Here is a 22,377-nt window from a genome sequence, read left to right as displayed (position 1 = left end):
ATACAGTCACAGGATCCTGGTTAAAACATTAATCGGGATTAGCGAACCCTACAGAATTGATTGTGTGAACCCAGTATTCCAGGACAATCCTGGTCAAACTGCTCTGATTAACAAGCATTTAACCAGACCTGGTTATCTATCCTGGTTAAATGCTGGTTAACCTGGTTAAATGCTGGTTAACCAGAATTGCCTTGAAATGGGGGGTTCACTAATCCTGAGTAACTTTTTAACCAGGATCCTTGTGATCGTGTGAACCCAGCCTGATTGTATATACACGATTGAAAACTGAAAGACATATCAAGTTTTTTTTAAATAGCATTCTTCTTGACAAACATGTAATTGAAGCCAGCATATTAAAATGTAGCAGCCAACATTCTGCCTAATGCTAAGCCCATGCAAGCAAAGAAAACACTTGCATAGTGCTAGCGTTCCCACTTCTGAAGTGTGGGTGCTTGCACGGGGGTGATTTTCACTAGTTGCCCCTTCCCCTGGAAATGCTCCATGAAGATGCAGTCCAGACATAGTTCCCTAAGGGCTGCATGAACCTCAGAAATCTACTTGTGGGTTGCATGGAGTGTTTCCTGGGGAAGGGAGGACTGGCAGAATGCCTTCCCCATGCAAGTATCTGCACTTCAGAAGTAGGGATGCTAGTGCTGCATACTTACATGGGTGCAGCATTAGTCAGGATGTTGCCCAGTATATGTAGGCCAGTTGTTTGTGCAAAATTATGGTGTACACAGCATATTGAGAAACATAGTCATGCAACTATGCCCTGTTTGATAGCAAATTCACATTTAGCTGAAGTGGGTAGCAGAAGCCTTACATCTTATATCTGACACATTTTTCAAGTGTTATTTTAAAGGGGATAATTAGAAGTGACACAACAGTCAATATGTTCCCCTATGGTTTGTCATTCATATGGTAGGAAACACTTAATGTTTTTTATTTCATGTTATTATGTTTGAAATAGATATCTAGAAAATGAAGAGCCAACAAACTGGTATCTTGCACCTGTTCCATCTGTTTTTGACATTCCACCTACTCAAGAGCTACAAATGGAATTGGGGGAAAATAACCGAGGTAAAATGTTTAGTGTTTAGGTTTAATATGGGTAAGTATAGCTCTTTATAATGAATACAAAATTGATGATTTCAGATATTTTTGCTGCCCTATCAATTGCTGCCTTGAAGTACAGTATGCATTTAATCTGCACCAGCTTTAGCATGAAGGGACGTGAAAAAGTCCACTCTGGGTGACAAATTCCATAGGGAGTATTATTTTCTGCCTCCCTGTGTATAATTAAAAATGAGCTCCAGTCTAGTGTGTGGTGATTATGTAGCCTAGTTCTTTTGCTTAAGGTGCAAAATGTCTCAGGCTGCCACTGAGGAACTCTCTGATGTTAGGGGTTTGGGGGTTGCAGATCATTCTAGGTAGCAATATACAGTAAATAGGATAAAAGTATATTAGAATTTCAGGCAACCAAAAAAGTGAGAACATGGCAAGTTCAATACACATTGCAGCAGACTGTACACGTGGATGGCTCCATTATAAACCCAGAGAGATTTTCAAGGTAGAGTTCTAAGCCCTCTCATGCTCTGAATCATATTGATAATCGGATTACCACTTTACTATGTGGCTAATTATAATTAGAAAATTATTATGTGAAAACCTAGCTGCCTTGAGAAGTCCATAATGCTGGGAAAAGTTGAAGGAAAGAGAAGAAGAGAACGACCAGCAACAAGGTGGATGGACTCGATTACGACAGCAATTAATGCACCACTGAGAGACATTAAAGGCCAAGTTGAAGACAGATCATCCTGGAGAGAATCTATGTGGTCGCTAAGAGTCGACACTGACTTGACCATCAATCATTCAGTCAATCAGTCAATCAATCAATTAATTATTATGCATGTTTTTGGTTGTGGGAATCAGTCCTGAGATGTTTTCTTTCAAAGTGAAGGCTATTTATGGCTATGTTTTGGGAGCTCCTCTGAGTTCCAGGCATTTGGGTATTACTCTATAAATTTACATACTTCTGTGTCAAAAATCTGTATTTTGTAGTTTTATCCTTTATGTTGCATAGATTTATCTCAAATATTAAATTTTATGTTGTAAATATGTAGAAATTATGTTTTGCTTTTTTGAGAATAATATGACATACAGGTTGGGGTTTTTTTTTTACTGCTTTTAGAAGAGTATATCATGTTAAACATGCATTTCATAAGATGTAGGAAAGAGCTGTCCATATAGACAATACAATTTATTCCTATTATGGGATGTCTGAGGTCCAGGAACTATTCTGAAAAGGACCGTTCAAATACATATTAAAATATAGTTCCTGTCTCCAGCAGCATGTAGCAAAAAGAATAACAAATGAGATATTTTATGGATAACATTGGCAAACTGGGAAAACACAATAAAACAATGAGAACAGGAATACTTTATATTACATAGTGAGTTTTATCAAATTGACAAATAAGTAATAAATATCACACTCTGCATTTTTTGAAGGTGGCATATACAAATATTATTTTACCTTTTAAGAACACTATTGAGGGATCAAATCCTGAATTGCCTAAATACTTTTATTTCACTATGAATTCTAATGAGCAAAACCTCTAAGAGTGAAATTTAGAGGGATTAGATAAAAGTCATTTCCAGACCAATGGCCTGAGATTGGTTCCATTGTTTCTCTATGACCTTGATCAATATGAAAACAGGGCTTGTCAACTGTCTTGCAGAAACCCTTCAGAAATTAATTAACTTTCCAGAAGAAGATGGTGATGAAAATGTCTGCTCAATATTCAGGAAAAGGTAGGATTTTTTTAAAGCCAATTATAATAATTCATCAAATATCAGAACCATATTATTTTAGATACATTTGTCAAAAACTGAGTTTTGATCTTTGAAATGAAAGTGCTTAATAGGGCTCCAGGCAGTTGCGTTGATATTCTTTTGAATGTGAGAAAAAAATGGGATACTTCCTCTCGGCAATGTTTTAATACAGTAATTAGATTTGCTCTAGGCACAACAATTTTTTTTACAAGGATTTAAACACAGGGTTTAGTTTATTACTTTAGTTAAGAGGCTGCTGACTTACTACCACATGCACTCTTAAAATTCTGCAAAGAAGATATAATCCTGTTGCATCTTACCGATTAACTAGCATATTTCTTCAGCGATAAGCTGTCACAAGATTTATGTATGCAATGCAGCTCATGGAAAAGCTAACCACAAAATTCCTATTACTTGAACTGAGCTGGATTGTACCTTCAGTTTATTTGCTGCAGCAGATAATCTGCATATGCAAGAGAATGAAGTGGTCATACTGTTCAGCGTTTGCTTTCCAACTGCAGATGATGGATGCCATTTTTGTTGCTCCTACTCCCATAAAGTAACAAGTTGTTCTGGTAAGAACTAATCTGCCTACTTTCTCTCCACTATAATCTTAATTGATAATTACCATCTGCACAAGTTAGCCCACTTCAGCCTTAAACATTCACACATCCACCATCCTGAACTGGGGTGGATGACATCATCACAAACTATGCCATTGAGGTGTCCCCATGTATCACTCACTACAACTGCACCAAATTTGATTCAAATTGGTTAGGCAATTACAATTTAGGCCACTTGTGCCTCAACTGTTCACGCATTCATCATGATATCATGGTAGATGACATCATTACAAACTATGCCTTTGAGCCATTTCTGTGTGCTCCTGTACCTCTAGCAAATTTGGTTCAAATCGGTTAGGCTGTTCAGAATTTAGCTCACTTGAGCCTCAAACGTCCACATGTCCACCATCTTGAATTGGGGTGGGTGACATCATCAAAAACTATTCCTTTTAGGTGTCCCTATGTGTCCCTATAACTGTACCAAATTTGTTCCAGATCTGTTCCCACTTGCACCTCAGACATTCACGTGTCCACCATCTTGAATTGGGGTGGATGACATCATCCTAAACTAGGCTGTTGAGGTGTCCCTTTGTGTCACTCAGCACAACTACACCAAATTTGGTCCAAATTGGTTAGGAGATCCACAAGTTAGCCCACTTGCACCTCAAATGTTCACATGTCCACACTCTTGAAACAGTGTGGATGACATCATTACCAACTACACCTTGAGCCATCCCGATGTGTCCCTACAGCTGTAGCAAATTTGATTCAAAATGGTTAGGCAGTTCATGACTATACCCAGTTGGCCCAGTTACACCTCAGACATTAGCCCAGTTACACCTCAAACATTTACGCATCCGCCATATTGAATTGGGATGTATGACATCACAAATTACGCCATTGAGGGGTGTCTATGTGTCACTAACTACAACTGTACCCAATTTGTTTCATATTGGTCCAGGCATCGTGAAGTTGATTTGGGGGACACACACACACAGAATTCCGGGTGATCTTATAAGCTTAGTAGGCTAAAAACTAGCACTGGGAGAAAGGTTACATCTCAGCTGTAAAAACATCACCTCTTCCCTTTCTGCCAAAATTGCCCCTCTCCCCTTGTGTGATTGAAAACGCGGCTGCTATTATTTAAATGCTGCTTTTCAACAAAAGTTCACAAAGTGTTTTATGTAGTAGGGAAAATGGTTTCCGGTCCCCCAAAGGCTCGCAATCTAAAAAGAAACACAAAGTATACACCAGCAACAGCCACTGGAGGGATGCTATGCTGGGTTTGGACAGGGACAGTGGCTCTCCCCGCTGCTAAATATAAAACAGTTGCTCTCCCTCTGCTAAATATAAACCACCACTTTAAAAGGTGCTTCTTTGTCCAGTTAGCCGGTGCCTTTTCTGCCAGTGCATTGTTATTCTGAATGTTGGCAACTAGTCAAAAGTAAAGAGTGAGAATGAGCAAGCAATAAGTTACAAGTGAGCATTTTTGCTTTTTATAAGGTTGGTGTCGACTCCTGGCGACCACAGAGCCCTGTGGTTGTCTTTGGTAGAATATAGGAGGGGTTTACCATTGCCTCCTCCGATGCAGTGTGAGATTATGCCTTTCAGTACCTTTCAGCACCTTCCTATAGTGCTGTTGCCCAGTATAGGTGTTTCCCATATTCTGGGAAGCATACCAGCGGGGATTTGAGCTGGCAACCTCTGGCTTGCTAGTCAAGTCATTTCCCCGCTGCTCCTACTTAATTTTAAATTCTCCATGTATAATACCAGCCTAGATATGGTATACTATATCTGGTATGTGTAGGCAAACTATGATATTTTCAGAAGGATCTGTACAAATGACTTTGGCTGTTTTGTCAAAGGGAAAACTGATGTGTGGTGAACAGGCTGAAGCTGCATGTGCTTAAGTTACAGAACCAAATCTCACAACTTCTCCTTAAGAGCCTTGGTAATATTGCCACCATACTCTATTCAAGATAGAACCATAGTTTTCTGATCCCTTAACCTTGTTTGACTGAGCCCCTCTGTTCCTGCAGAGCAGGAGTCCAGTTAAGTCTGCCCCTCAATGGGGTTATTCATGAGCAAGTAGTTTGGACAAAATGGCTGGCATGTGGGCACGCAGAAAGCTCCAGAATCTCTAAACAACACACTCAGCAGTAGGCCTTTCCTGATAAAGATTAGTTTATTAGACTACAGGAACGAGGGACTGAGGGGAAAGGAAAAACTAGGTAGGTATGGAAAAATAACATGAAAGTAATTTCTAACTCCTAGCACTTATTCTAACTGAAGTACTTACAGGTAAGCATCATTGTCACAGTGGTGCAGCTTGCAGTTGGCAAAGTAGTTGAAAAAGATAAAGTAAGCAACACTGACAATTTTAAAGCATTTTTTCAGGTAGAACACCTGGTAGGGAGGGGAGCTCTTCATCCAATCAGGGGTAGGTCAAGTAGCACAGGTTGACTATCTTTGGATAAATGGGCAGGTGAGGTGACATGGGGACTTGGGCACCTTCAGGTCTCACACACACTGAGTTCAAGGGAAGGAAATGTAACACTCTCTGCCAGAGAAAGGAACTGCCAGATCAGGTGAAATGTCCCATTTCCCAAGTGCCAGACAGAAGCAGTAGATTGGAACAGTGTTAGATACTGGTGGAGATGGTCCCATTATGGTCATGACATTTTGATGGTGCAGACTCCCATTATGCTCTCTCCCTTTGTCTCCCCCATGATTCACTCAATTTTCAGAGTAATTTCCACAGCAAGAAAATCATTTTTCATTTTTAATCTGTTTTATGTTGTTGTAAACTGCCCAGAAATGGAAGTTTGAGGCAGTCTACAAATTTCATACATACATACATACATCTCCCTGATAGTGCCTATGCATCTCAGTGTAAGGGAAATGTAAAACATCTATGTTCAGAAGCAAAATTAGGTGTGTAACATCCAAAGCCGCCATTCTTCATCAAATCTGCACTGTTCCTTTGGAGGAGGAGGGAACATGGTAAGAATGTAATTTCTTTTGGATATATTCTGCTATTTGAAATCCACAGTCCTTTTCAATCTGAACCACTTCACTTTTGAAAACACCCCACCCCCTTTTTTGTAGTTTTAGGTCCAGATCTGCACAACTTGTGATAATCTAAGGCAGAGATCTATGGAGTACCTATGGTATTCCAAATGTTGGTAGTTGTAATTCAGCAACATCTGGAGTATCACAGGTTGTGAACCCCTCATCCAAGCTGAATGTGGCCCACCAGGGATTGACTAAACCTCCCATTTTTGCTGGCTGTCAGGGACTACCAAGTGTGTGTGGTATGTGTGTGTGTATGTATCTGGTAAGGATGCTATACAAGACTGGTGGGCTGTGCTCAACTTGTGAAGCACACAGTAAACCAGAATGTTTGAAATCTGTCCTTATTTATTAAAAAGCCAAACAAAAAGACTCACTGATATACAACAATATTATATATCATTTGACATAATTGATAATAACTATTCTGGTTTGATAACTTTGTTCTTTTGGATCATGAAAATAACAAAATAAAAAATAATTGTATAAGCCTGTTTTAAGTAACAAGGACAGCTTTTGTTTTTAACAGATATTGGTAACAAAGCAATATAAACAATAGCATATAATGTTCATGTAAGTAGTTGTGTGATGTGTATATGTGAAAATATTCCTTTTATTTTTACAGTTTATTTAAACCAACTGATTATACATATGCAAATACAGACTGCAAGGAGACCACTAATGCCAAGAGAGAAATGGACACACATTGTAATATTACTAGCAACAAAGAAATGAAAAAAGAAGACCTATGGAAAAATAATATGCAGATAGCTCAATATTCAGATTTTAATCTGCCTAATGTAAATGATATTTTTTCAGCTTCTGCAAGTAGAAAAGGAATTGAAAAACCACAGTTATTTCCTTGTGTTTCAAAGACTTCTCATCTGGAAGGTAAAGTACAAGTTTTCTCTGTCATTTTTCCCACAAAAAGTATTTGCAATACAGAATTCATGTAATATCTATGAATAACGTATATTCATGAACAGAACTGTAGATGGAATCGGGAAACACACAACAGTTAAACCTGTTTGAGTAATATGAAACTAGGAGCATAGTGTTCATGAGGAAGGTCAGAAGCAAATTAGAAAAAAAGATGACTCGCAAAAAAGTACACCTAAGCCAGATAAGACACAAGTAATTATATTAGTGCAGAGGTCTCAAAGATCTTAGTGCTGTGCTATTTTGAGGTAAACCATGGGAACTGATAAGAAAGTTATTCACTCTCCTTTCACATTTTCCCCTTCCACTCCCACTGACCTACCCAATTTTATCTGGCTATTTCCTCTCTCTTTCCACACTGAATTAAACTGGAAAGTCCCCAGGCAGTGTGAAGGTGATTGAGGACAAGGAATATAATGTGGAAGGGCTTTAGAGTGTTTTATGATGCTAAGTTGAGTGAGGGGAGCAGAAGTGGCTGGTGGCTCTGGAAAGGATTTTTCTGGTGCTTGAAGCTATAGGGTAGGATCTTTACACTTTTGTGACATGGAGCAAGTTCTTTCCAATTGGATAGTCCAATCAGTTCACACAAAACCCTTTCAGTTCTCTTCTCTGCTGCAAATCTCCACTGTAAATGCTTCATCACATCCCCTCCTTTATCTCATATTTTGCGAATACATTGTTGGATTGTAAGGTAAACAGGGGTGCCATTGTGAAGAAGGGCATATAAGAACCTTGACTGCAGTCCTCAGTATGAGCATTTTAGTTGCAGTTGTCAAATTAATTCAGGCCAATTGACTACCCAGGTAAGCTTTTTAAAAAACCATTGTAGCCTTCTACCGGAACTCTAAACCCTCAACAGATGTATTTGCCTGCAGCATCACTGGTGGGGATGTGCTAGATCTCTGTTGGCACAAGACTTGTGATTGGCTTCTAAGAAAGATGGCATTTACAGAGTATTATGATTCAAATTTGTTCCCTTTTTTCAAGTTGTAAAGGTACTATATGTACTGCGTGTTTTTTATTTGTGCTTTTTATTAATACAGTTTTGGACAATGACTAAAAATAAAATTAATTCACTAGGAACAGCTGGAAAAGATCTGATGATGTTGAGGTCTGTGACTGAAATCCGTATCCTTTTATGTGTTACAAGTGACATACATATGTAAAATATTATTTAGTATCTTTTTTTGTTCAGTGTTTTTGTTCAGTGTTTTGTTCAGTTGTTTTTGTTTTTTTGTACAATGTAAGCTATAATGCTTTTTAATGTGCTTTAAAAATCTGGAAATGAATAATGTGTTAAGGCTGAGGGACTCCCACACTTGGCTAAAACAGTTATGTTGACTGAGCAAACTCTTTGTCCTGGCCATAAACTTTATCCTGGATGAAATGATAGTCCCCTATTGAGATGAGTAAAAGTGCATGATGTTAGCTGGCCTCTGATACAGTAGAAATGTTGTATTGCTCGGTGTAAATAGTAAATAATGTTTAAGTTTGATGAGTAGGTAATTGTCTTTGCATATATTTTAGTTCCTCCCCCCAAAAATCTGTTCTTGGTTAACAATAAATAAATGAATGTATTTTTCTGTGGTTTCAAAATTTATAGAAATTTTGCCTGTCTAGGTGAGGAACATATCCAAGCCTCCATTTAAATATTTTTCCAGGCAAATGTAAACATGATACTTTTATCAATATGTCACTAAATTGTTTGACTCAATATAATTTTAAGCTACTCAATTTAGAAGTATTTTCAAAGAGTTCCCTTATTTCAATTATATTCAGTCCAAGGCTCTGGATGATGTAAGTATGGACTAGTTTTAATAGTGTTTGTTTGAAATTACTGGCTGAGATCCAGACTAATGAAGCATACATGTTCCAGATTGAAGCAGCGCAGGCACTTGCATGGGAGGGGTACTTTTCATTTATTTCCCTCCGAAGTGCTCTTTGCCAGGTGAAACAGGGGCATAACAAAGCTGGAGTGGGCCCAGAGACAAAATTTTAAAACGGGCCCCTCACTGATACACACGGACACAGACTTCACATGTGACTTGCCTCTGGGGGGCCCCTCGAGGCGTGGGGGCCCCCAGGCAGCCGCCTCCCCTTGCCTAGTAGTAGTTACGCCCCTGAGGTGAAAATATATCCCTGAGGGCTGTGCAACCCAGAGAAACATTTTGCAATGTTGCATGTTGTGCTTCAGAAGGGTGGGGTGATCAGTGAAAACTGCATCTCATTTACACTGCTTTAATCTGGAATGCAGCATGCAGCACGCACACTTCCTTTGCTGCCTTCACTAGTCTAGCTGCCACACACTTCACTAGTCTAGCTGCCAGCCATGATTCTCATATTATGGTAATGTCTAAAGAAGTGTTTCTTAGTTGCCAATTTAATATGTTAAATCAGTGTCCCATGCTCATAAATCTAGCCTGCATAATTTGTGATCCACTAAACTCAATGTGCCTCACCACCCTGCATGGCAGCCTCACAGGGATCTCCACAAACTTCCTATTTTGCTTCTTGCTTGGAACTACAGAAGGACAGAGATATGAGTTCAATGGCTTGGTATACTAGAAAATGAAACTCTGTAATCCTTCATGAACAAAAAATGTACTTTGCCAATCCGATGTTGGTGTTGAATATTCCTTAAATAGATAATAGAAACAACACCCTAGTGAGTACCCTTGAGCATGACACCAGATGGAAAGATGAAAAAAACCAGCCCTTTGTTAAACATTTCTCTTTGGCAATTAGGGATAAAGCAGCAGCAAACATAATGGGGTCAATAATAGTAAAAAGGGAAAAAATTACATATGAAAATGAAACAAACAGATGGATGTTAATTTCAGTTTCACATTCTGTGCAGTTGGGGTTAAAATGATGCCAACACCAGCAGAGCACTGCAATTGATAAAAAAAATACATGATGGGGGCTTGAAATTGGCCTTTTTTAGGTTGAGGAATACATAGACTATGGAGCTGTAAAAGAATGAACTCAAAAGTATCCCCCCCCCCACATGTCTCTTCGTCAGTTTGACTCCACTATTTGTGTGTTGGTTAAGGTGGGTACATAAGATATTGTGCCAACAGAAAACTGCAAACCATGCCATCCATGAAGTATATTTTGAGTAGATTGGCCAGCTGACATACTAAGATCTAGGGTGCCAAAATAACTAGTCTTTACTAATTAAGCAATGTTGTATCTTTATAGATAAGATGTATCTTTATCTAGATTTTTAAAAAAACAATTTTTAATTATTAATGTAATGTAATTTTTAATGTTGCCTGTTTGCATGTTGTGCACCACCCGGAGTCTTCGGTGTGGGTGGTATATTAAATGTCTCAAATAAATAAATAAGATGGGATTACTAGAGTGACACTTTTAGGGAATGTGGCCTTATTTTAATGGTAGCATGTATTTTATTGGTTTGTTCTTTATAATTATTAGATTTTTTTTCCAAGTGAGCACTTAAGCTAGTCTTATTTACGAATCATTAAAGGACGTGAAAATGAGATTTCCCCTGAAAGTGTTGGTGGAGAAGAAAACATGTATATTTTTAGTTATCGACGACTATCAATGCCCATCATCTTATATGTGTGCTGCTTCTTCGTGAGACTTAAGAATGGGCTTTGTACCTAATGGCTCTAACTGTACCATATATCCTTCATAATTAAGTAGTGGCAGATGACAAGGAAAAAGTCTCTCTTGCTTCTGTTTTTCCTTTTTTGTTCTTGTAAGAAGTTAACATCTGATACAAACAAATCTAGTCTTTGGGAAAATGAGCAGGGTCATATCAGTTCTGATTTGGTAGTGTGTGCATCAATACAGTAATAATTAATAGAGTGTTGTGTGCAATTTTTTTCAAGCATATTAGTTAAAATAAATGCTCTTGACTATAGTTCTTTAATGTTCATTATTTTCTAGCTCCTTTACACAGACAGAAATTTTGTGATCTGCGCACCAACTGGTTCTGGAAAAACTGTAATGTTTGAGCTTGCAATTACTAGGTTATTATTCAAAGTGCCGATGTCTTGGTTAAATATTAAAATTGTCTACAGTAAGTATTCCACTGCGTTGAAGAGCTACTTATTATGAAAACTCAAGAGGGAACATGAGCTCATTCTTGTTTTGCTATATATGGTTGTTTTTTCCATGTTGAATGTAGACAATCATCAAACCTACAGGTGAAACTCGGAAAATTAGAATATCGTGCAAAAGTCCATTAATTTCAGTAATGCAAATTAAAAGGTGAAACTGATATATGAGACAGACGCATTACATGCAAAGCGAGATAAGTCAAGCCTTAATTTGTTATAATTGTGATGATCATGGCGTACAGCTCATGAAAACCCCAAATCCACAATCCCAGAAAATTAGAATATTACATGGAACCAAGAAGACAAGGATTGAAGAATAGAACAATATCGGACCTCTGAAAAGTATACAGTGTACTGTGCTTGATTGGCCAGCAAACTCACCTGACCTGACCCCATAGATAATCTATGGGGCATTGCCAAGAGAAGGATGAGAGACATGAGACAAAACAATGCAGAATTGCTGAAGGCCGCTAATGAAGCATCCTGGTCTTCCATAACACCTCATCAGTGCCACAGGCTGATAGCATCCATGCCACGCCGCATTGAGGCAGTAATTGCTGCAAAAGGGGACCAAACCAAGTACTGAATACATATGCATGCTTATACTTTTCAGAGGTCCGATATTGTTCTATTCTTCAATCCTTGTCTTCTTGGTTCCATGTAATATTCTAATTTTCTGAGATTGTGGATTTGGGGTTTTCATGAGCTGTACGCCATGATCATCACAATTATAACAAATTAAGGCTTGACTTATCTCGCTTTGCATGTAATGCGTCTGTCTCATATATCAGTTTCACCTTTTAATTTGCATTACTGAAATTAATGGACTTTTGCACGATATTCTAATTTTCCGAGTTTCACCTGTATATCTCCTGTGCTAAACATGTTTTATTTTTAATTCCTTTCAGCAAATGCATATTGTTCTTGTGAGTCATACTTCCTTTTTATTCCTCATGATTGTTCTGAGAGACCCTCAGACTGGTGGCTCCTTCCCACCAGTTCTTTCTTGTTATATTGACCTCAGTAAGCCCTACTTTCTTCTTCTATTTCCAAGCAGAGCTTCCCAGCCATTCTTAGGTTCCCAGCTCTCCTCCCTCTCCTTTGTGTCTCTCAGGGCAGAAATATTACAATGAAAGCCAGTGATTCCCAAACCTCTGTTTCCCTCCTTAATTCTCATGCAGGGCCAGGCAGACATTTGCAGGGGAGAATTGGGAGGTGTATGTGTAATTCTTCCCTTGCCTATTGATTCTCCAAGATAAATTCCCTGCCTAGGTCCTTTTTTACTCCCATCCACACCCAGCTAGACTTTGAAATTGAGACCAGAAAGCTGCAGGAAAAAATGACCTAGGAGGGAAATTGCAGGGAAGAACTGCCAAGCATATGAAGGGTTAAACACCCCACTCCACCCCACCTGCCAATCCTGCCCTGAAAATGCCCCACCCCCTGTACCCCTGTATTGATGCTTACTGGTAGACAAACATTTACATTGGCCCTTACAATCTGTAGTTCTGTCCTCAGAAAATAAAGACAATTCTATCTGCTGCATCCACAGTGCTGCATCCTAAGGCTATCTGGTAAGTTTGCCACTCCTAGATGGCCCTGAAGAACACACTAAAAAACAAACATTCATAATGGAGTTCCACAAGGATTGATTTTTTAATTCAATATTTTATTGGTAATCTCATCTGGATTAATGGAACTAGGATATTCTATGATAAAGTACTACATGTACTGATTATAACTTTGTGATAATGCTTTTGTTGTCTGCTGGAGGCTTATGCACCTATACTGGACACAATAAGGGTGGAAAGATTTTTAGAAGTTTTGACTTGTCTCAAGATTAATATGAACCACCAATTTAATGTATTTGATAATAAAACAAATATGACATTTTCAAATGGTTTAGGGAAATATTTACAACTAGTTTAGGGAAATATTTTGGGATTAGGGAAATATTTAGGTTTAGGGAAATATTTCAACATCTGCACCCCTAGTTCACCACCGCTGCCTTCTCCCCCAGCCGGCAGGGAGAAGCCACCGCACCCCACCACTGCCGCTTTTTGCCTGCCCGCCCCTACCCGTCTTCTCCCTGCAGCTGCCTTCTTCTTCTTGTTCACCGCCCGCTGCCTGCCCCATCTCCTTCTTTTGTACTACCTGCCCCACTTTCTGGCTGCCCACCTGCCAGCTGGCCAGCCAGTTGCTGGTCGCACCCACCGGCCTGCCTGCCGGTTGCGGCCGCCCGCCTTCTGGCCAGTCGCCACCATTTTCTTCGGCCAGCCAGTCACCACCATCACCATATTCTTTCTCTGGCCCCATGGCTCTCTGGCAGCTCTCCAAACTCTCACAAGAGCTACCACACATGGGAATAGCCATGGATACGTCTTAGGGAAATACATATAAAGAAGATGTAGATGGTACTGCTAAGACTTTCATCAGAATACTATGTCCAAGGAAGGATAGTTTAAAAAGCAGCTTTGAGGAGACAGTTGTTAGAAATGTGAGAACAAGCTTGAAGAATGTTGAAATAAGTGCAGGAGCAGAGAACTTAAGTTGTGAGAAAAGGGTAGGAGAGGTTTAGTTTCACATGAAAAACTGATTACTCTAAGCAACATGTTTTGAGAACTATTTAAGCATATCCTGTTTCTCTAGTTTCCCCCTACTGCTCTGTCTTGTTCTTAGTGGCTCCAATAAAAGCTCTCTGCAGTCAGCGTTTTGATGACTGGAAAGAAAAATTTGGACCTATTGGACTCATATGTAAGGAACTAACAGGAGATACAGCAATGGATGACTTATTTGAAATTCAGCATGCTCACATTATTTTGACTACACCAGTAGGTTTCACACATACAGTTTGCTGTTAATTTTGCTTTCTTTTCTTTTTTAAAAGAAGATATTCGATACCAAAAATATGCTCATGGAATTACTTCTTATTGCTTCTATAAAGTTCATTTATCGTTTATTTCTGATGACCAGAGCATTTCAGAATAGTTTTAAATACACAGTATTTTACTGGTATCAATCAATTTGACCATTCTACACGTTATCAATCTATAGATGTGCTATGAATTTGTTTTGTGTAGCATTGGGTGAGAAGTTTCTTACCTATAGTTTACTGTGCACACTGATCATACCATTTACTGTGAGGGAAATAAGTATTTGATCCCCTGCTGATTTTGTCCGTTTGCCCTCTGACACAGAAATGACCAGGCTATAATTGGAATGGTAGGTTTATTGTAGCTGTGAGAGACAGAATAACAACAAACAAACCCTCAAAAGCCCAGTGCCCAAAAGTCAGCGATGGATTTGCATTGTAGTGAAGGAAATAAGTATTCGATCCCTTCACAAAAGATGTCTTAGTACTTGGTGGCAAAACCCTTGTTGGCAATCACAGAGGTCAGACGTTTCTTGTAGCTGGCCACCAGGTTTGCACACAACCCAGGAGGGATGTTGTCCCACTCCTCTTTGCAGATCCTCTCCAAGTCAGAAAGGTTTCGAGGCTGATGTTTGGCAACCCGAACCTTCAGCTCCCTCCACAGATTTTCTGTGGGATTAAGGTCTGGAGACTGGCTGGGCCACTCCAGGACCTTCATGTGCTTCTTCTTGAGCCACTCCTTTGTTGCCTTGGCTGTGTGTTTTGGGTCATTGTCATGCTGGAATACCCATCCACGACCCATTCTCAATGCCCTGGCTGAGGGAAGGAGGTGCTCACCCAAGATCTGACGGTACATGGTCCCGTCCATCGTCCCTTCGATGCGGTGAAGGTGTCCTGTCCCCTTAGCAGAAAAACACCCCCAAAGCATAATGTGTCCACCTCCATGTTTGACGGTGGGGATGGTGTTCTTGGGCTCATAGGCAGCATTCCTCCTCCACACACGGCGAGTTGAGTGGATGCTAAAGAGTTTGATTTTGGTCTCATCTGACCACAACACTTTCGCCCAGTTCTCTGGATCATTCAGATGTGCATTGGCAAACTGCAGACGGGCCTGTACATGTGCTGCCTTGAGCAGGGGGACCTTGCGGGCTCTGCAAGATTTCAGTCCTTCACGGCGTAGTGTGTTACCAATTGTTTTCTTGGTGACTATGGTTCCAGCTGCCCTGAGATCATTGACAAGTTCCCCCCATGTAGTTCTGGGCTGCTTTGTCACCGTTCTCTTGATCATTGCAACTCCACGAGGTGAGATCTTGCATGGAGCCCCAGACCGAGGGAGATTGACAGTTATTTTATGTTTCTTCCATTTGCGAGTTATCATGCCAACTGTAGTCACCTTCTCACCAAGCTGCTTGGCGATAGTCTTGTAGCCCAGTCCAGCCTTGTGCAGGTCTACAACCTTGTCCCTGACATCCTTTGACAGCTCTTTGGTCTTGGGCATGGTGGTGAGTTTGGAAGCTGAGTGATTGCTTGCTTCTATGGACAGGTGTCTTTTATACAGGTACTGTAACAAGCTGGGATTAGGAGCACTCCCTTACAGCGGGTGTTCCTCATCACAGCTCGTTACCTGCATATAGTGAAAAGACACCTGGGAGCCTGAAATCTTGCTGGTTGATAGGGGATCAAATACTTATTTCCCTCACTGTAGATAAGAAAGAATTTTTAAATGTTGAAAAAGAAACATTAGATAATTGGCTTTATCTGGTTACTATGGAACACTTACTATTTCTGGGTTTTTTTAAAATAGGCTATTAGAATAGCCTTACAGCACTGAAGATGCTGAATGTTGATGGCAGTGCTACGATCATCATCATCAGTAATGGTGATATGCATCTCTTAGCAGTATAAATGGAGGAATAACAGTTGTGGATTGAACCAATAATATTAATAGCTAATCATAATCTTTCGGTATGTATCTGTTTTCCATTAGGAAAAGTGGGACAGCATGACTAGAAAATGGAGAGATAATTCTTTAGTTCAGCTAGTGAGACTGATCCTTATTGATGAGGTATAGACTGATTCTTACTGATGAGGTGTAGAAATAACAAATGATTCCAAATGTAAGCGATTGTAAGCAGGATATATTATGTTTATATGTATTTTGTTCCACAGGTGCATATTGTGAAAGATGAGAGCCGCGGTGCTACCCTTGAGGTGGTAGTCAGCCGGATGAAAACTATTCAGTCTTCCCTTTCACGTAGTGAAGCGAAGCCTGACTCAGTACTCCCCATGAGATTTGTAGCAGTTTCTGCAACAATCCCAAATGCAGAAGATGTAAGAAAAGTTAATCGCACTTTATTGCTGCATTTCTAAAAATGACATGGGTTTTTTCCCCTGTTAAAAAAATCCACATTCACTCGATTAACGTAAACATGATGTCATGGCACCATGTAGCCAATCAGCCTCTTTCTGTGAGGGTGCAACTCCTTTTGCATTTTTAGGCTGCTACTCTGCATGTCAGTTGTTATTTCATACTTGCTCTAATCTCTACTTCCTCAAGAAATGAGAAATTCCAGAGGTCCATAATCGTAATCTCAGATCTGTTCCTTTACGTTAATATCTATTTATATTTATAATTTATAGGCTTTAATTTCTGATCATTTCATGCAGTCAGGGTGCCATGAATGTAACAGTGAAGTATTATGAAGTAAGGCTTCTATGTATAAAAATATCATAATTATCCCTCCCAAAATAATAATGTTTAAACAAATAAACCCTTTGTCAGGCAAGGAAACATTTACCATATAAGCACTCATTGCCAGTGTTATGTGGTCTGCTCTAAATCACATTACAAATACTAATACAGTATTTTGGCACAGTGAATCACAGATACTGTGAACCTAAAAGTATTTGTGTAAGTGGAGCTTCTTTGACTTAAGTGCAGCTCTGCTTGAGTAAGTACTTTCAGAATTTCAGCCCAGGGCACTATTTTCCAACTTCAAGCCTAACTTGCTTTCTTTTTTCTTTAAAGATTGCAGAATGGCTGTCAGATGGCAAGGGGCCTGCTATATGTTTGAAAATAGATGAAAGACACCGACCAGTGAAACTGCACAAAATAGTGCTTGGATTTCCCTGCAGTAGCAACCAGACGGAATTTAAATTTGATTTAACACTTAACTACAAAGTAGCTAGCGTTATTCAAACGTATTCTGAACAAAAGCCAACCCTTGTGGTATATATTGTGGCTTTCCCCTTGTGATTGTAATGTTCTTTTGTATAGTCTAGCATTATTAGTACAAACAACAGATTTTCTTATTTACAGTTCTGTGCCACAAGGAAAGGAGTACAGCAGGCAGCTTCTGTCCTAGCAAAAGAAGCTAAATTTATTATGAACACAGAACAGAAACAAAGGTACTCTTAAAATATAGACTTTCTCCTAATATCATTCTTTCTATATTTAATGACATATATAATAAGAGTTGTTTACTCTTTCCAATTTATAATGGCTTGTTATAAAATCAGCAGTGCCAAGGTTTTTGCTTGTAGGCTGATTTGGTGAAGTGAAAGCTGTACTAATAGTTTATTTATCATCAAAAATTGATTACACTAAAGAGTATTTTATATATCATATTGTTCAGGTGACTCGTCAGATAATATAGGTTGACAGTGTCAGTGCATATATGTGCTACAGTGTTCCCTCAAAGGCATGCACACATGCCTGTGCTCACAAGTTTTTTTTTAATGTCCACTCAGTTAATTTTAGATCCCGCTCAGGTTGAATCAGGAAGGCCCCATTCTGAATGCATGTGTGCACACACTGCTTTGATACTCCTGCCCAGAACAAAACTCATTCCGCACACAGATGGGGAAAAAAAATAGAACACTGATGTGCTATGTGGCAAAATATTTTTGTCTGCATTAGGCAGTTGATCCTTGAATATATAGAGCAAAATTTCCCTGTGAGAACTCACTTGGACAGTGGTTACAGCTGCCTATGGATTTGCCTACTCTGCACAGACCTGCCCATAATTAAAATATGGGTACTGAGTTTTCCAATCATTTTGGTCCAGTTTCCATAGAATTATCAATTATCAGAAGCCCTTGAAAGTAGGGATTTCCGAACCAGCGTGAGGTTGAGCCAGTTTGCCATCGAACCATGCTGACTCAAGGGCTCGCCCTCCAGTCGATCAGGCCCAATTTGGCTTGAACTTGGGCCGAACCTCCCGAGCCAACTCGGAGCTGGTTCAGTGGTTCTAAGGTTTTTTTAAAAATTGAACTGGCCACGCAGAGGCCCATTGGGCATGTGTAGCAGCCTCCAAAATGGCCACCACTACTGGAGGAAGGGCTGGAATGTCCTGAAAACAGTCTGAAATGGTCCTTTTTAGAATGGGAGGGTAGTGAGGGAGGGGGAGATGGCAGAGAAATCCCCCTTCTCCTGGCTGCTTACCCAGCCCCAGTGGTAAGCTTTAAAAAATTTTTTTTAGCTTAGAACCCGGGAACTGGCTCGAATTCAAGCCAAGCCAGGGGTATGTGTTCGCGGGGGCGGGTGGGGCGGGTGGACAAAACTGAACGTGCCCAGTTTGGTTCAAGTCTTGTCCAGCCTCAAACCGAACCAGGTGAACCGGTTTTGTGCACAACCCTACTTCAAAGTCTTCCATGAACTAAAAGTTGCTTTCCTTATCAACAAACCTTGTTCTATAGAGTCAACATGATTTGTTGTTCTCCCCCCACCCCCGCACATATGCTTGTGTGCTACCAATATGTACACAGCCTGACAGTGTCTGGAGATGTACGTCTCTATCTACTTTACAGTGTGAATGAAAAAGGACACCACCTACCATACCTGGTAGTACAAATAGGAGCCCGATAGGAAGTGTTGCATCCTAACATGCAAAGCTAAATGTTCTTCCACTTTTAGGATTCATGCATGGTCCCGATCTAGGAAGGGAATCTGGGCGCAGAATAGAGTGAAAGTGACTGCTTTGTAAAGTATTTTAAAGCACGACTTTGTAAAACCCCTAGAATGCTCCCACCTGGCCTTGAGATGATAACAAGGGCTGTAATTCAGATACAGGGCAGGAGGGGTGGTACTTTCATGAGGCAAGGGGAGGTGGTTGCCTCAGGCAACACATTAGTGGCATTCCAGCAGGGCCATAAGTTGTCTTCCGCTATCCTCCACCACCTACCTCTGTGCCCCTGCCACAGGAGCTGCTTTTGTCTTCTTCTCCTCCTGATCTCTGCCTCCTTTTTGCCATCACCACCTGCTTTGTAGTGGAGCATGTGTGCCCTTTTCCATCTTCTCTACCTCATTCTTTGTGCACTTTCTCCTCTTTTTCATAATCAGCCCAGCAGTGCATGAGGGAGGAGATGGAGAGGGCATGCACTATTACCACTGTGGGCTTCCTGAGTGCACGTGTTTGGCCACTCTGTGAGGCAGGATGCTGTACTGGGTGTTGGCCTGATCCAGCAGGGCTTTTATTATGTTCCTATGTTCACAGAAAGAGAAGGCGGAGATGAATGATTCTGTGTGTGTGTTCATATACATGAAATTATGCAGCAACCATTACCGCTGCTGCTTGGAAAAAAGAGAAAGAGATGGAGGAAGGTACAAATGATAGGGCAGTATTTGGCAGCTATGGAAAAGAGGGGGAACATGTAGATATGGACCAGGGAAAACAACGGGGGAAACATATTCCTAACCTGAATTTGTTTGTTCATTGCTGGTGTGAGGAGAGCCCCAACAACATGGGACTGCCATATAAATAGAGAGTTCATCTTTATAAAGCCCAGGACGCTATTACTTGTGCTTAATAATAACAATAAGAACAACAACAATAACAATCCTATTTTCCTTCTGAGTTTTCTCACTTGAAATTTTTTGGTGGTAGGATAGCAGACATGGAACACTTCCAGATTCTTATGATCTGGATTGAGATCCATCAAGATCCATAAATATGGGGTTCTGTGCCTGTGCAGGAACTACATGGTAGCAATGCCATAGCTCATTGAGGCATCCAAGCCCTGCTTCCACCCCTACAGCGTGCCGTTTAAAGGCTGGGTGCCATGTTCCTCAGGTCTTGAATGACCGCTGTTGCATTTGGACCTTGGTCTGTCGCTCCTTGTCAGAATAGATCTGGATTGTGATCTGTTGTGGTCATAAGGAATGGGTTCTGCGTCTGCGCAGTGACCTCATGGGCTGATTGATTAGCTCCTCGAGACGCACCCTCCCTCCTGCACGTGCCGTGCCAAGTCGTTAAAAGATGCAGTTGGGGCATCCATTTTTCAGTTTCTCTTTGACCGCCTTAGCATCCAAACCTCGTTGCTGTAGCTCTTTGTTATTTGCTTAAATTATTTTAATGGTATTTGACTACGGAATTGAACTTGGATTACGGACTTGGATTACAGATTTGGCATTACTGACTTCTGATATCACAGACTTGAACTCGGAATGGAAATCTGACAGGATTAGTTGACGGACTTGTTCTGACAAAAGATTGTTGTCTTTACAGTTACTGACCTGGACCATTGGTTCGATGGAAGTAAAAAAGACCTTTAAGCGATGGTAAAATGCCGCGCAAAACTTCCATCGACGGATTACCACGAAGCATGTCTGATGTGTCTGGGAGAGGAGCACAACACTACAGCCTGTAAAGTTTGTTGCTCTTTCTCCAAACAGACAAGACTAAATAGAGCACTTCGACTGCAGGCTGTGTTTTATGATGAAGCACTCCGCCCACCAACACCATGCCCTAATTCTTCACCAGCCAGGCTGTCGATGTCGGCAGGGAGCGCTTTGGTGTCGAAGGTTACTGTGGAGACACAGCCTGATGTCCACGGAACTGCGTGCAAGCAGTCTAAAACCGTGTTGAAGGGTTCGGCAAAGCCAGGGAATAATGGCTTCAACAAGCCGAAGGATGTTGCCAAGAAGCATCACAAACGTAATCGCGAGCGCCAAGAGAGTTTGGCCTCCGGGGATTCAGGGCCACTGCCAATTAAAAAACATCGCACCCCTTTCTGTCAGTGGCGCAGACATTTGAAGGCAACTCAGACGAGTCCGTCTCGGTTGCACTACATGGTGCTGGGGCTCGTGGTGCTTGAATGTCGAGCCCACGACCAATGCCCACTGATACGCTCTAGACCATGTCCACATAGACTGCTGCTCCACTGCGAATGTCGATGTTGGCCCCATCAACATCGAACGCCTCTGCATTGACTGGTAAGGTTATTCGCTTACTGTCTCCAGCACGGACCCCGAACCAGTCTCCTTCAACACCAAGGACACCGGGGTTACACGTACAAGAGCAGTATACTGACCTACAGGACCTGCTGGACTCTGCATCAAGTACGCCATCGGGGTCAACCTTCCATGGCTTCCTAAGTACAGGAATGGATATTGAGCTGGATGAGGATGAACTTGGGCTCCCTCCTAAGACTCCTTCTTGTTCGCCACTACATGTGCAGCATCTATCAGACAGATAGACATGTACCTACCTTGCATTCTTCGACACTGACGACAACGTCCATACCGACACAACCTTCAACACAACCACAATCGACATCGATGCCACCTACGACGTTGACGCATCCCTTGATGACGACAACAGTTCTACCCTTGACATTGACACAACCCTTGATGTCGAATCCAGCACATGTGTCTAGAGCACACATGGAATCGCAGGGGTTATGCTTGCCTCAGAGACATCCAGAACATGCCTGCGGGTTTCGCCACATGCTGCCAGATGATTATGCAGAATATTTATGCTGGAGGGCCATGCGGGTACCTGAACAGCCTCAATGGCAGCATCAACATCAACCCCAACTACACTGTGTGCCGCAACCAGTGCAGGTATTGAGCAACCTGTACATGTATTGGAACAACCTGCTAGTCAACTGCTACAAGCACCACCCCAACTACATGTGCAGCAACCACTGCCAGCACCACCCCAACCACATGTGCAGCCACCAGAGAAAGCAAGGGACAGGAGAAAATGAAAGTCAACCCTTCCACTCT

At 40.9% G+C, this 22,377-nt stretch overlaps 1 protein-coding gene across 13 annotated transcripts in view; it reads left to right on the top strand.

Annotated features, from left to right (window-relative positions):
- The window catches only part of HFM1 (helicase for meiosis 1), a 151,710-nt gene that overhangs the window by 2,676 nt on the left and 126,657 nt on the right, over window positions 1-22,377 (top strand). For 8 of the 13 annotated variants that reach the window (XM_053243306.1, XM_053243303.1, XM_053243304.1 and 5 more), the window contains 11 exons: window positions 971-1,080; window positions 2,742-2,814; window positions 7,096-7,361; window positions 8,490-8,537; window positions 9,136-9,206; window positions 11,325-11,457; window positions 14,147-14,328; window positions 16,357-16,434; window positions 16,539-16,700; window positions 17,398-17,598; window positions 17,689-17,777. In XM_053243306.1, the coding sequence (XP_053099281.1) occupies window positions 971-1,080; window positions 2,742-2,814; window positions 7,096-7,361; window positions 8,490-8,537; window positions 9,136-9,206; window positions 11,325-11,457; window positions 14,147-14,328; window positions 16,357-16,434; window positions 16,539-16,700; window positions 17,398-17,598; window positions 17,689-17,777 (1,413 nt within the window). Of the gene's footprint in view, window positions 1-970; window positions 1,112-2,741; window positions 2,815-7,095; window positions 7,362-8,489; window positions 8,538-9,135; window positions 9,207-11,324; window positions 11,458-14,146; window positions 14,329-16,356; window positions 16,435-16,538; window positions 16,701-17,397; window positions 17,599-17,688; window positions 17,778-22,377 lie in introns of all 13 variants that reach the window. The other 5 variants (XM_053243309.1, XM_053243311.1, XM_053243312.1 and 2 more) reach the window with 5 other exon arrangements.

The sequence above is a fragment of the Hemicordylus capensis genome, chromosome 4 (genome assembly GCF_027244095.1).
Source record: "Hemicordylus capensis ecotype Gifberg chromosome 4, rHemCap1.1.pri, whole genome shotgun sequence".
NCBI lineage: Eukaryota > Metazoa > Chordata > Lepidosauria > Squamata > Cordylidae > Hemicordylus > Hemicordylus capensis.
Note: the sequence above shows the minus strand (reverse complement) of the source record. Positions and strands in the feature narration are given on the sequence as shown.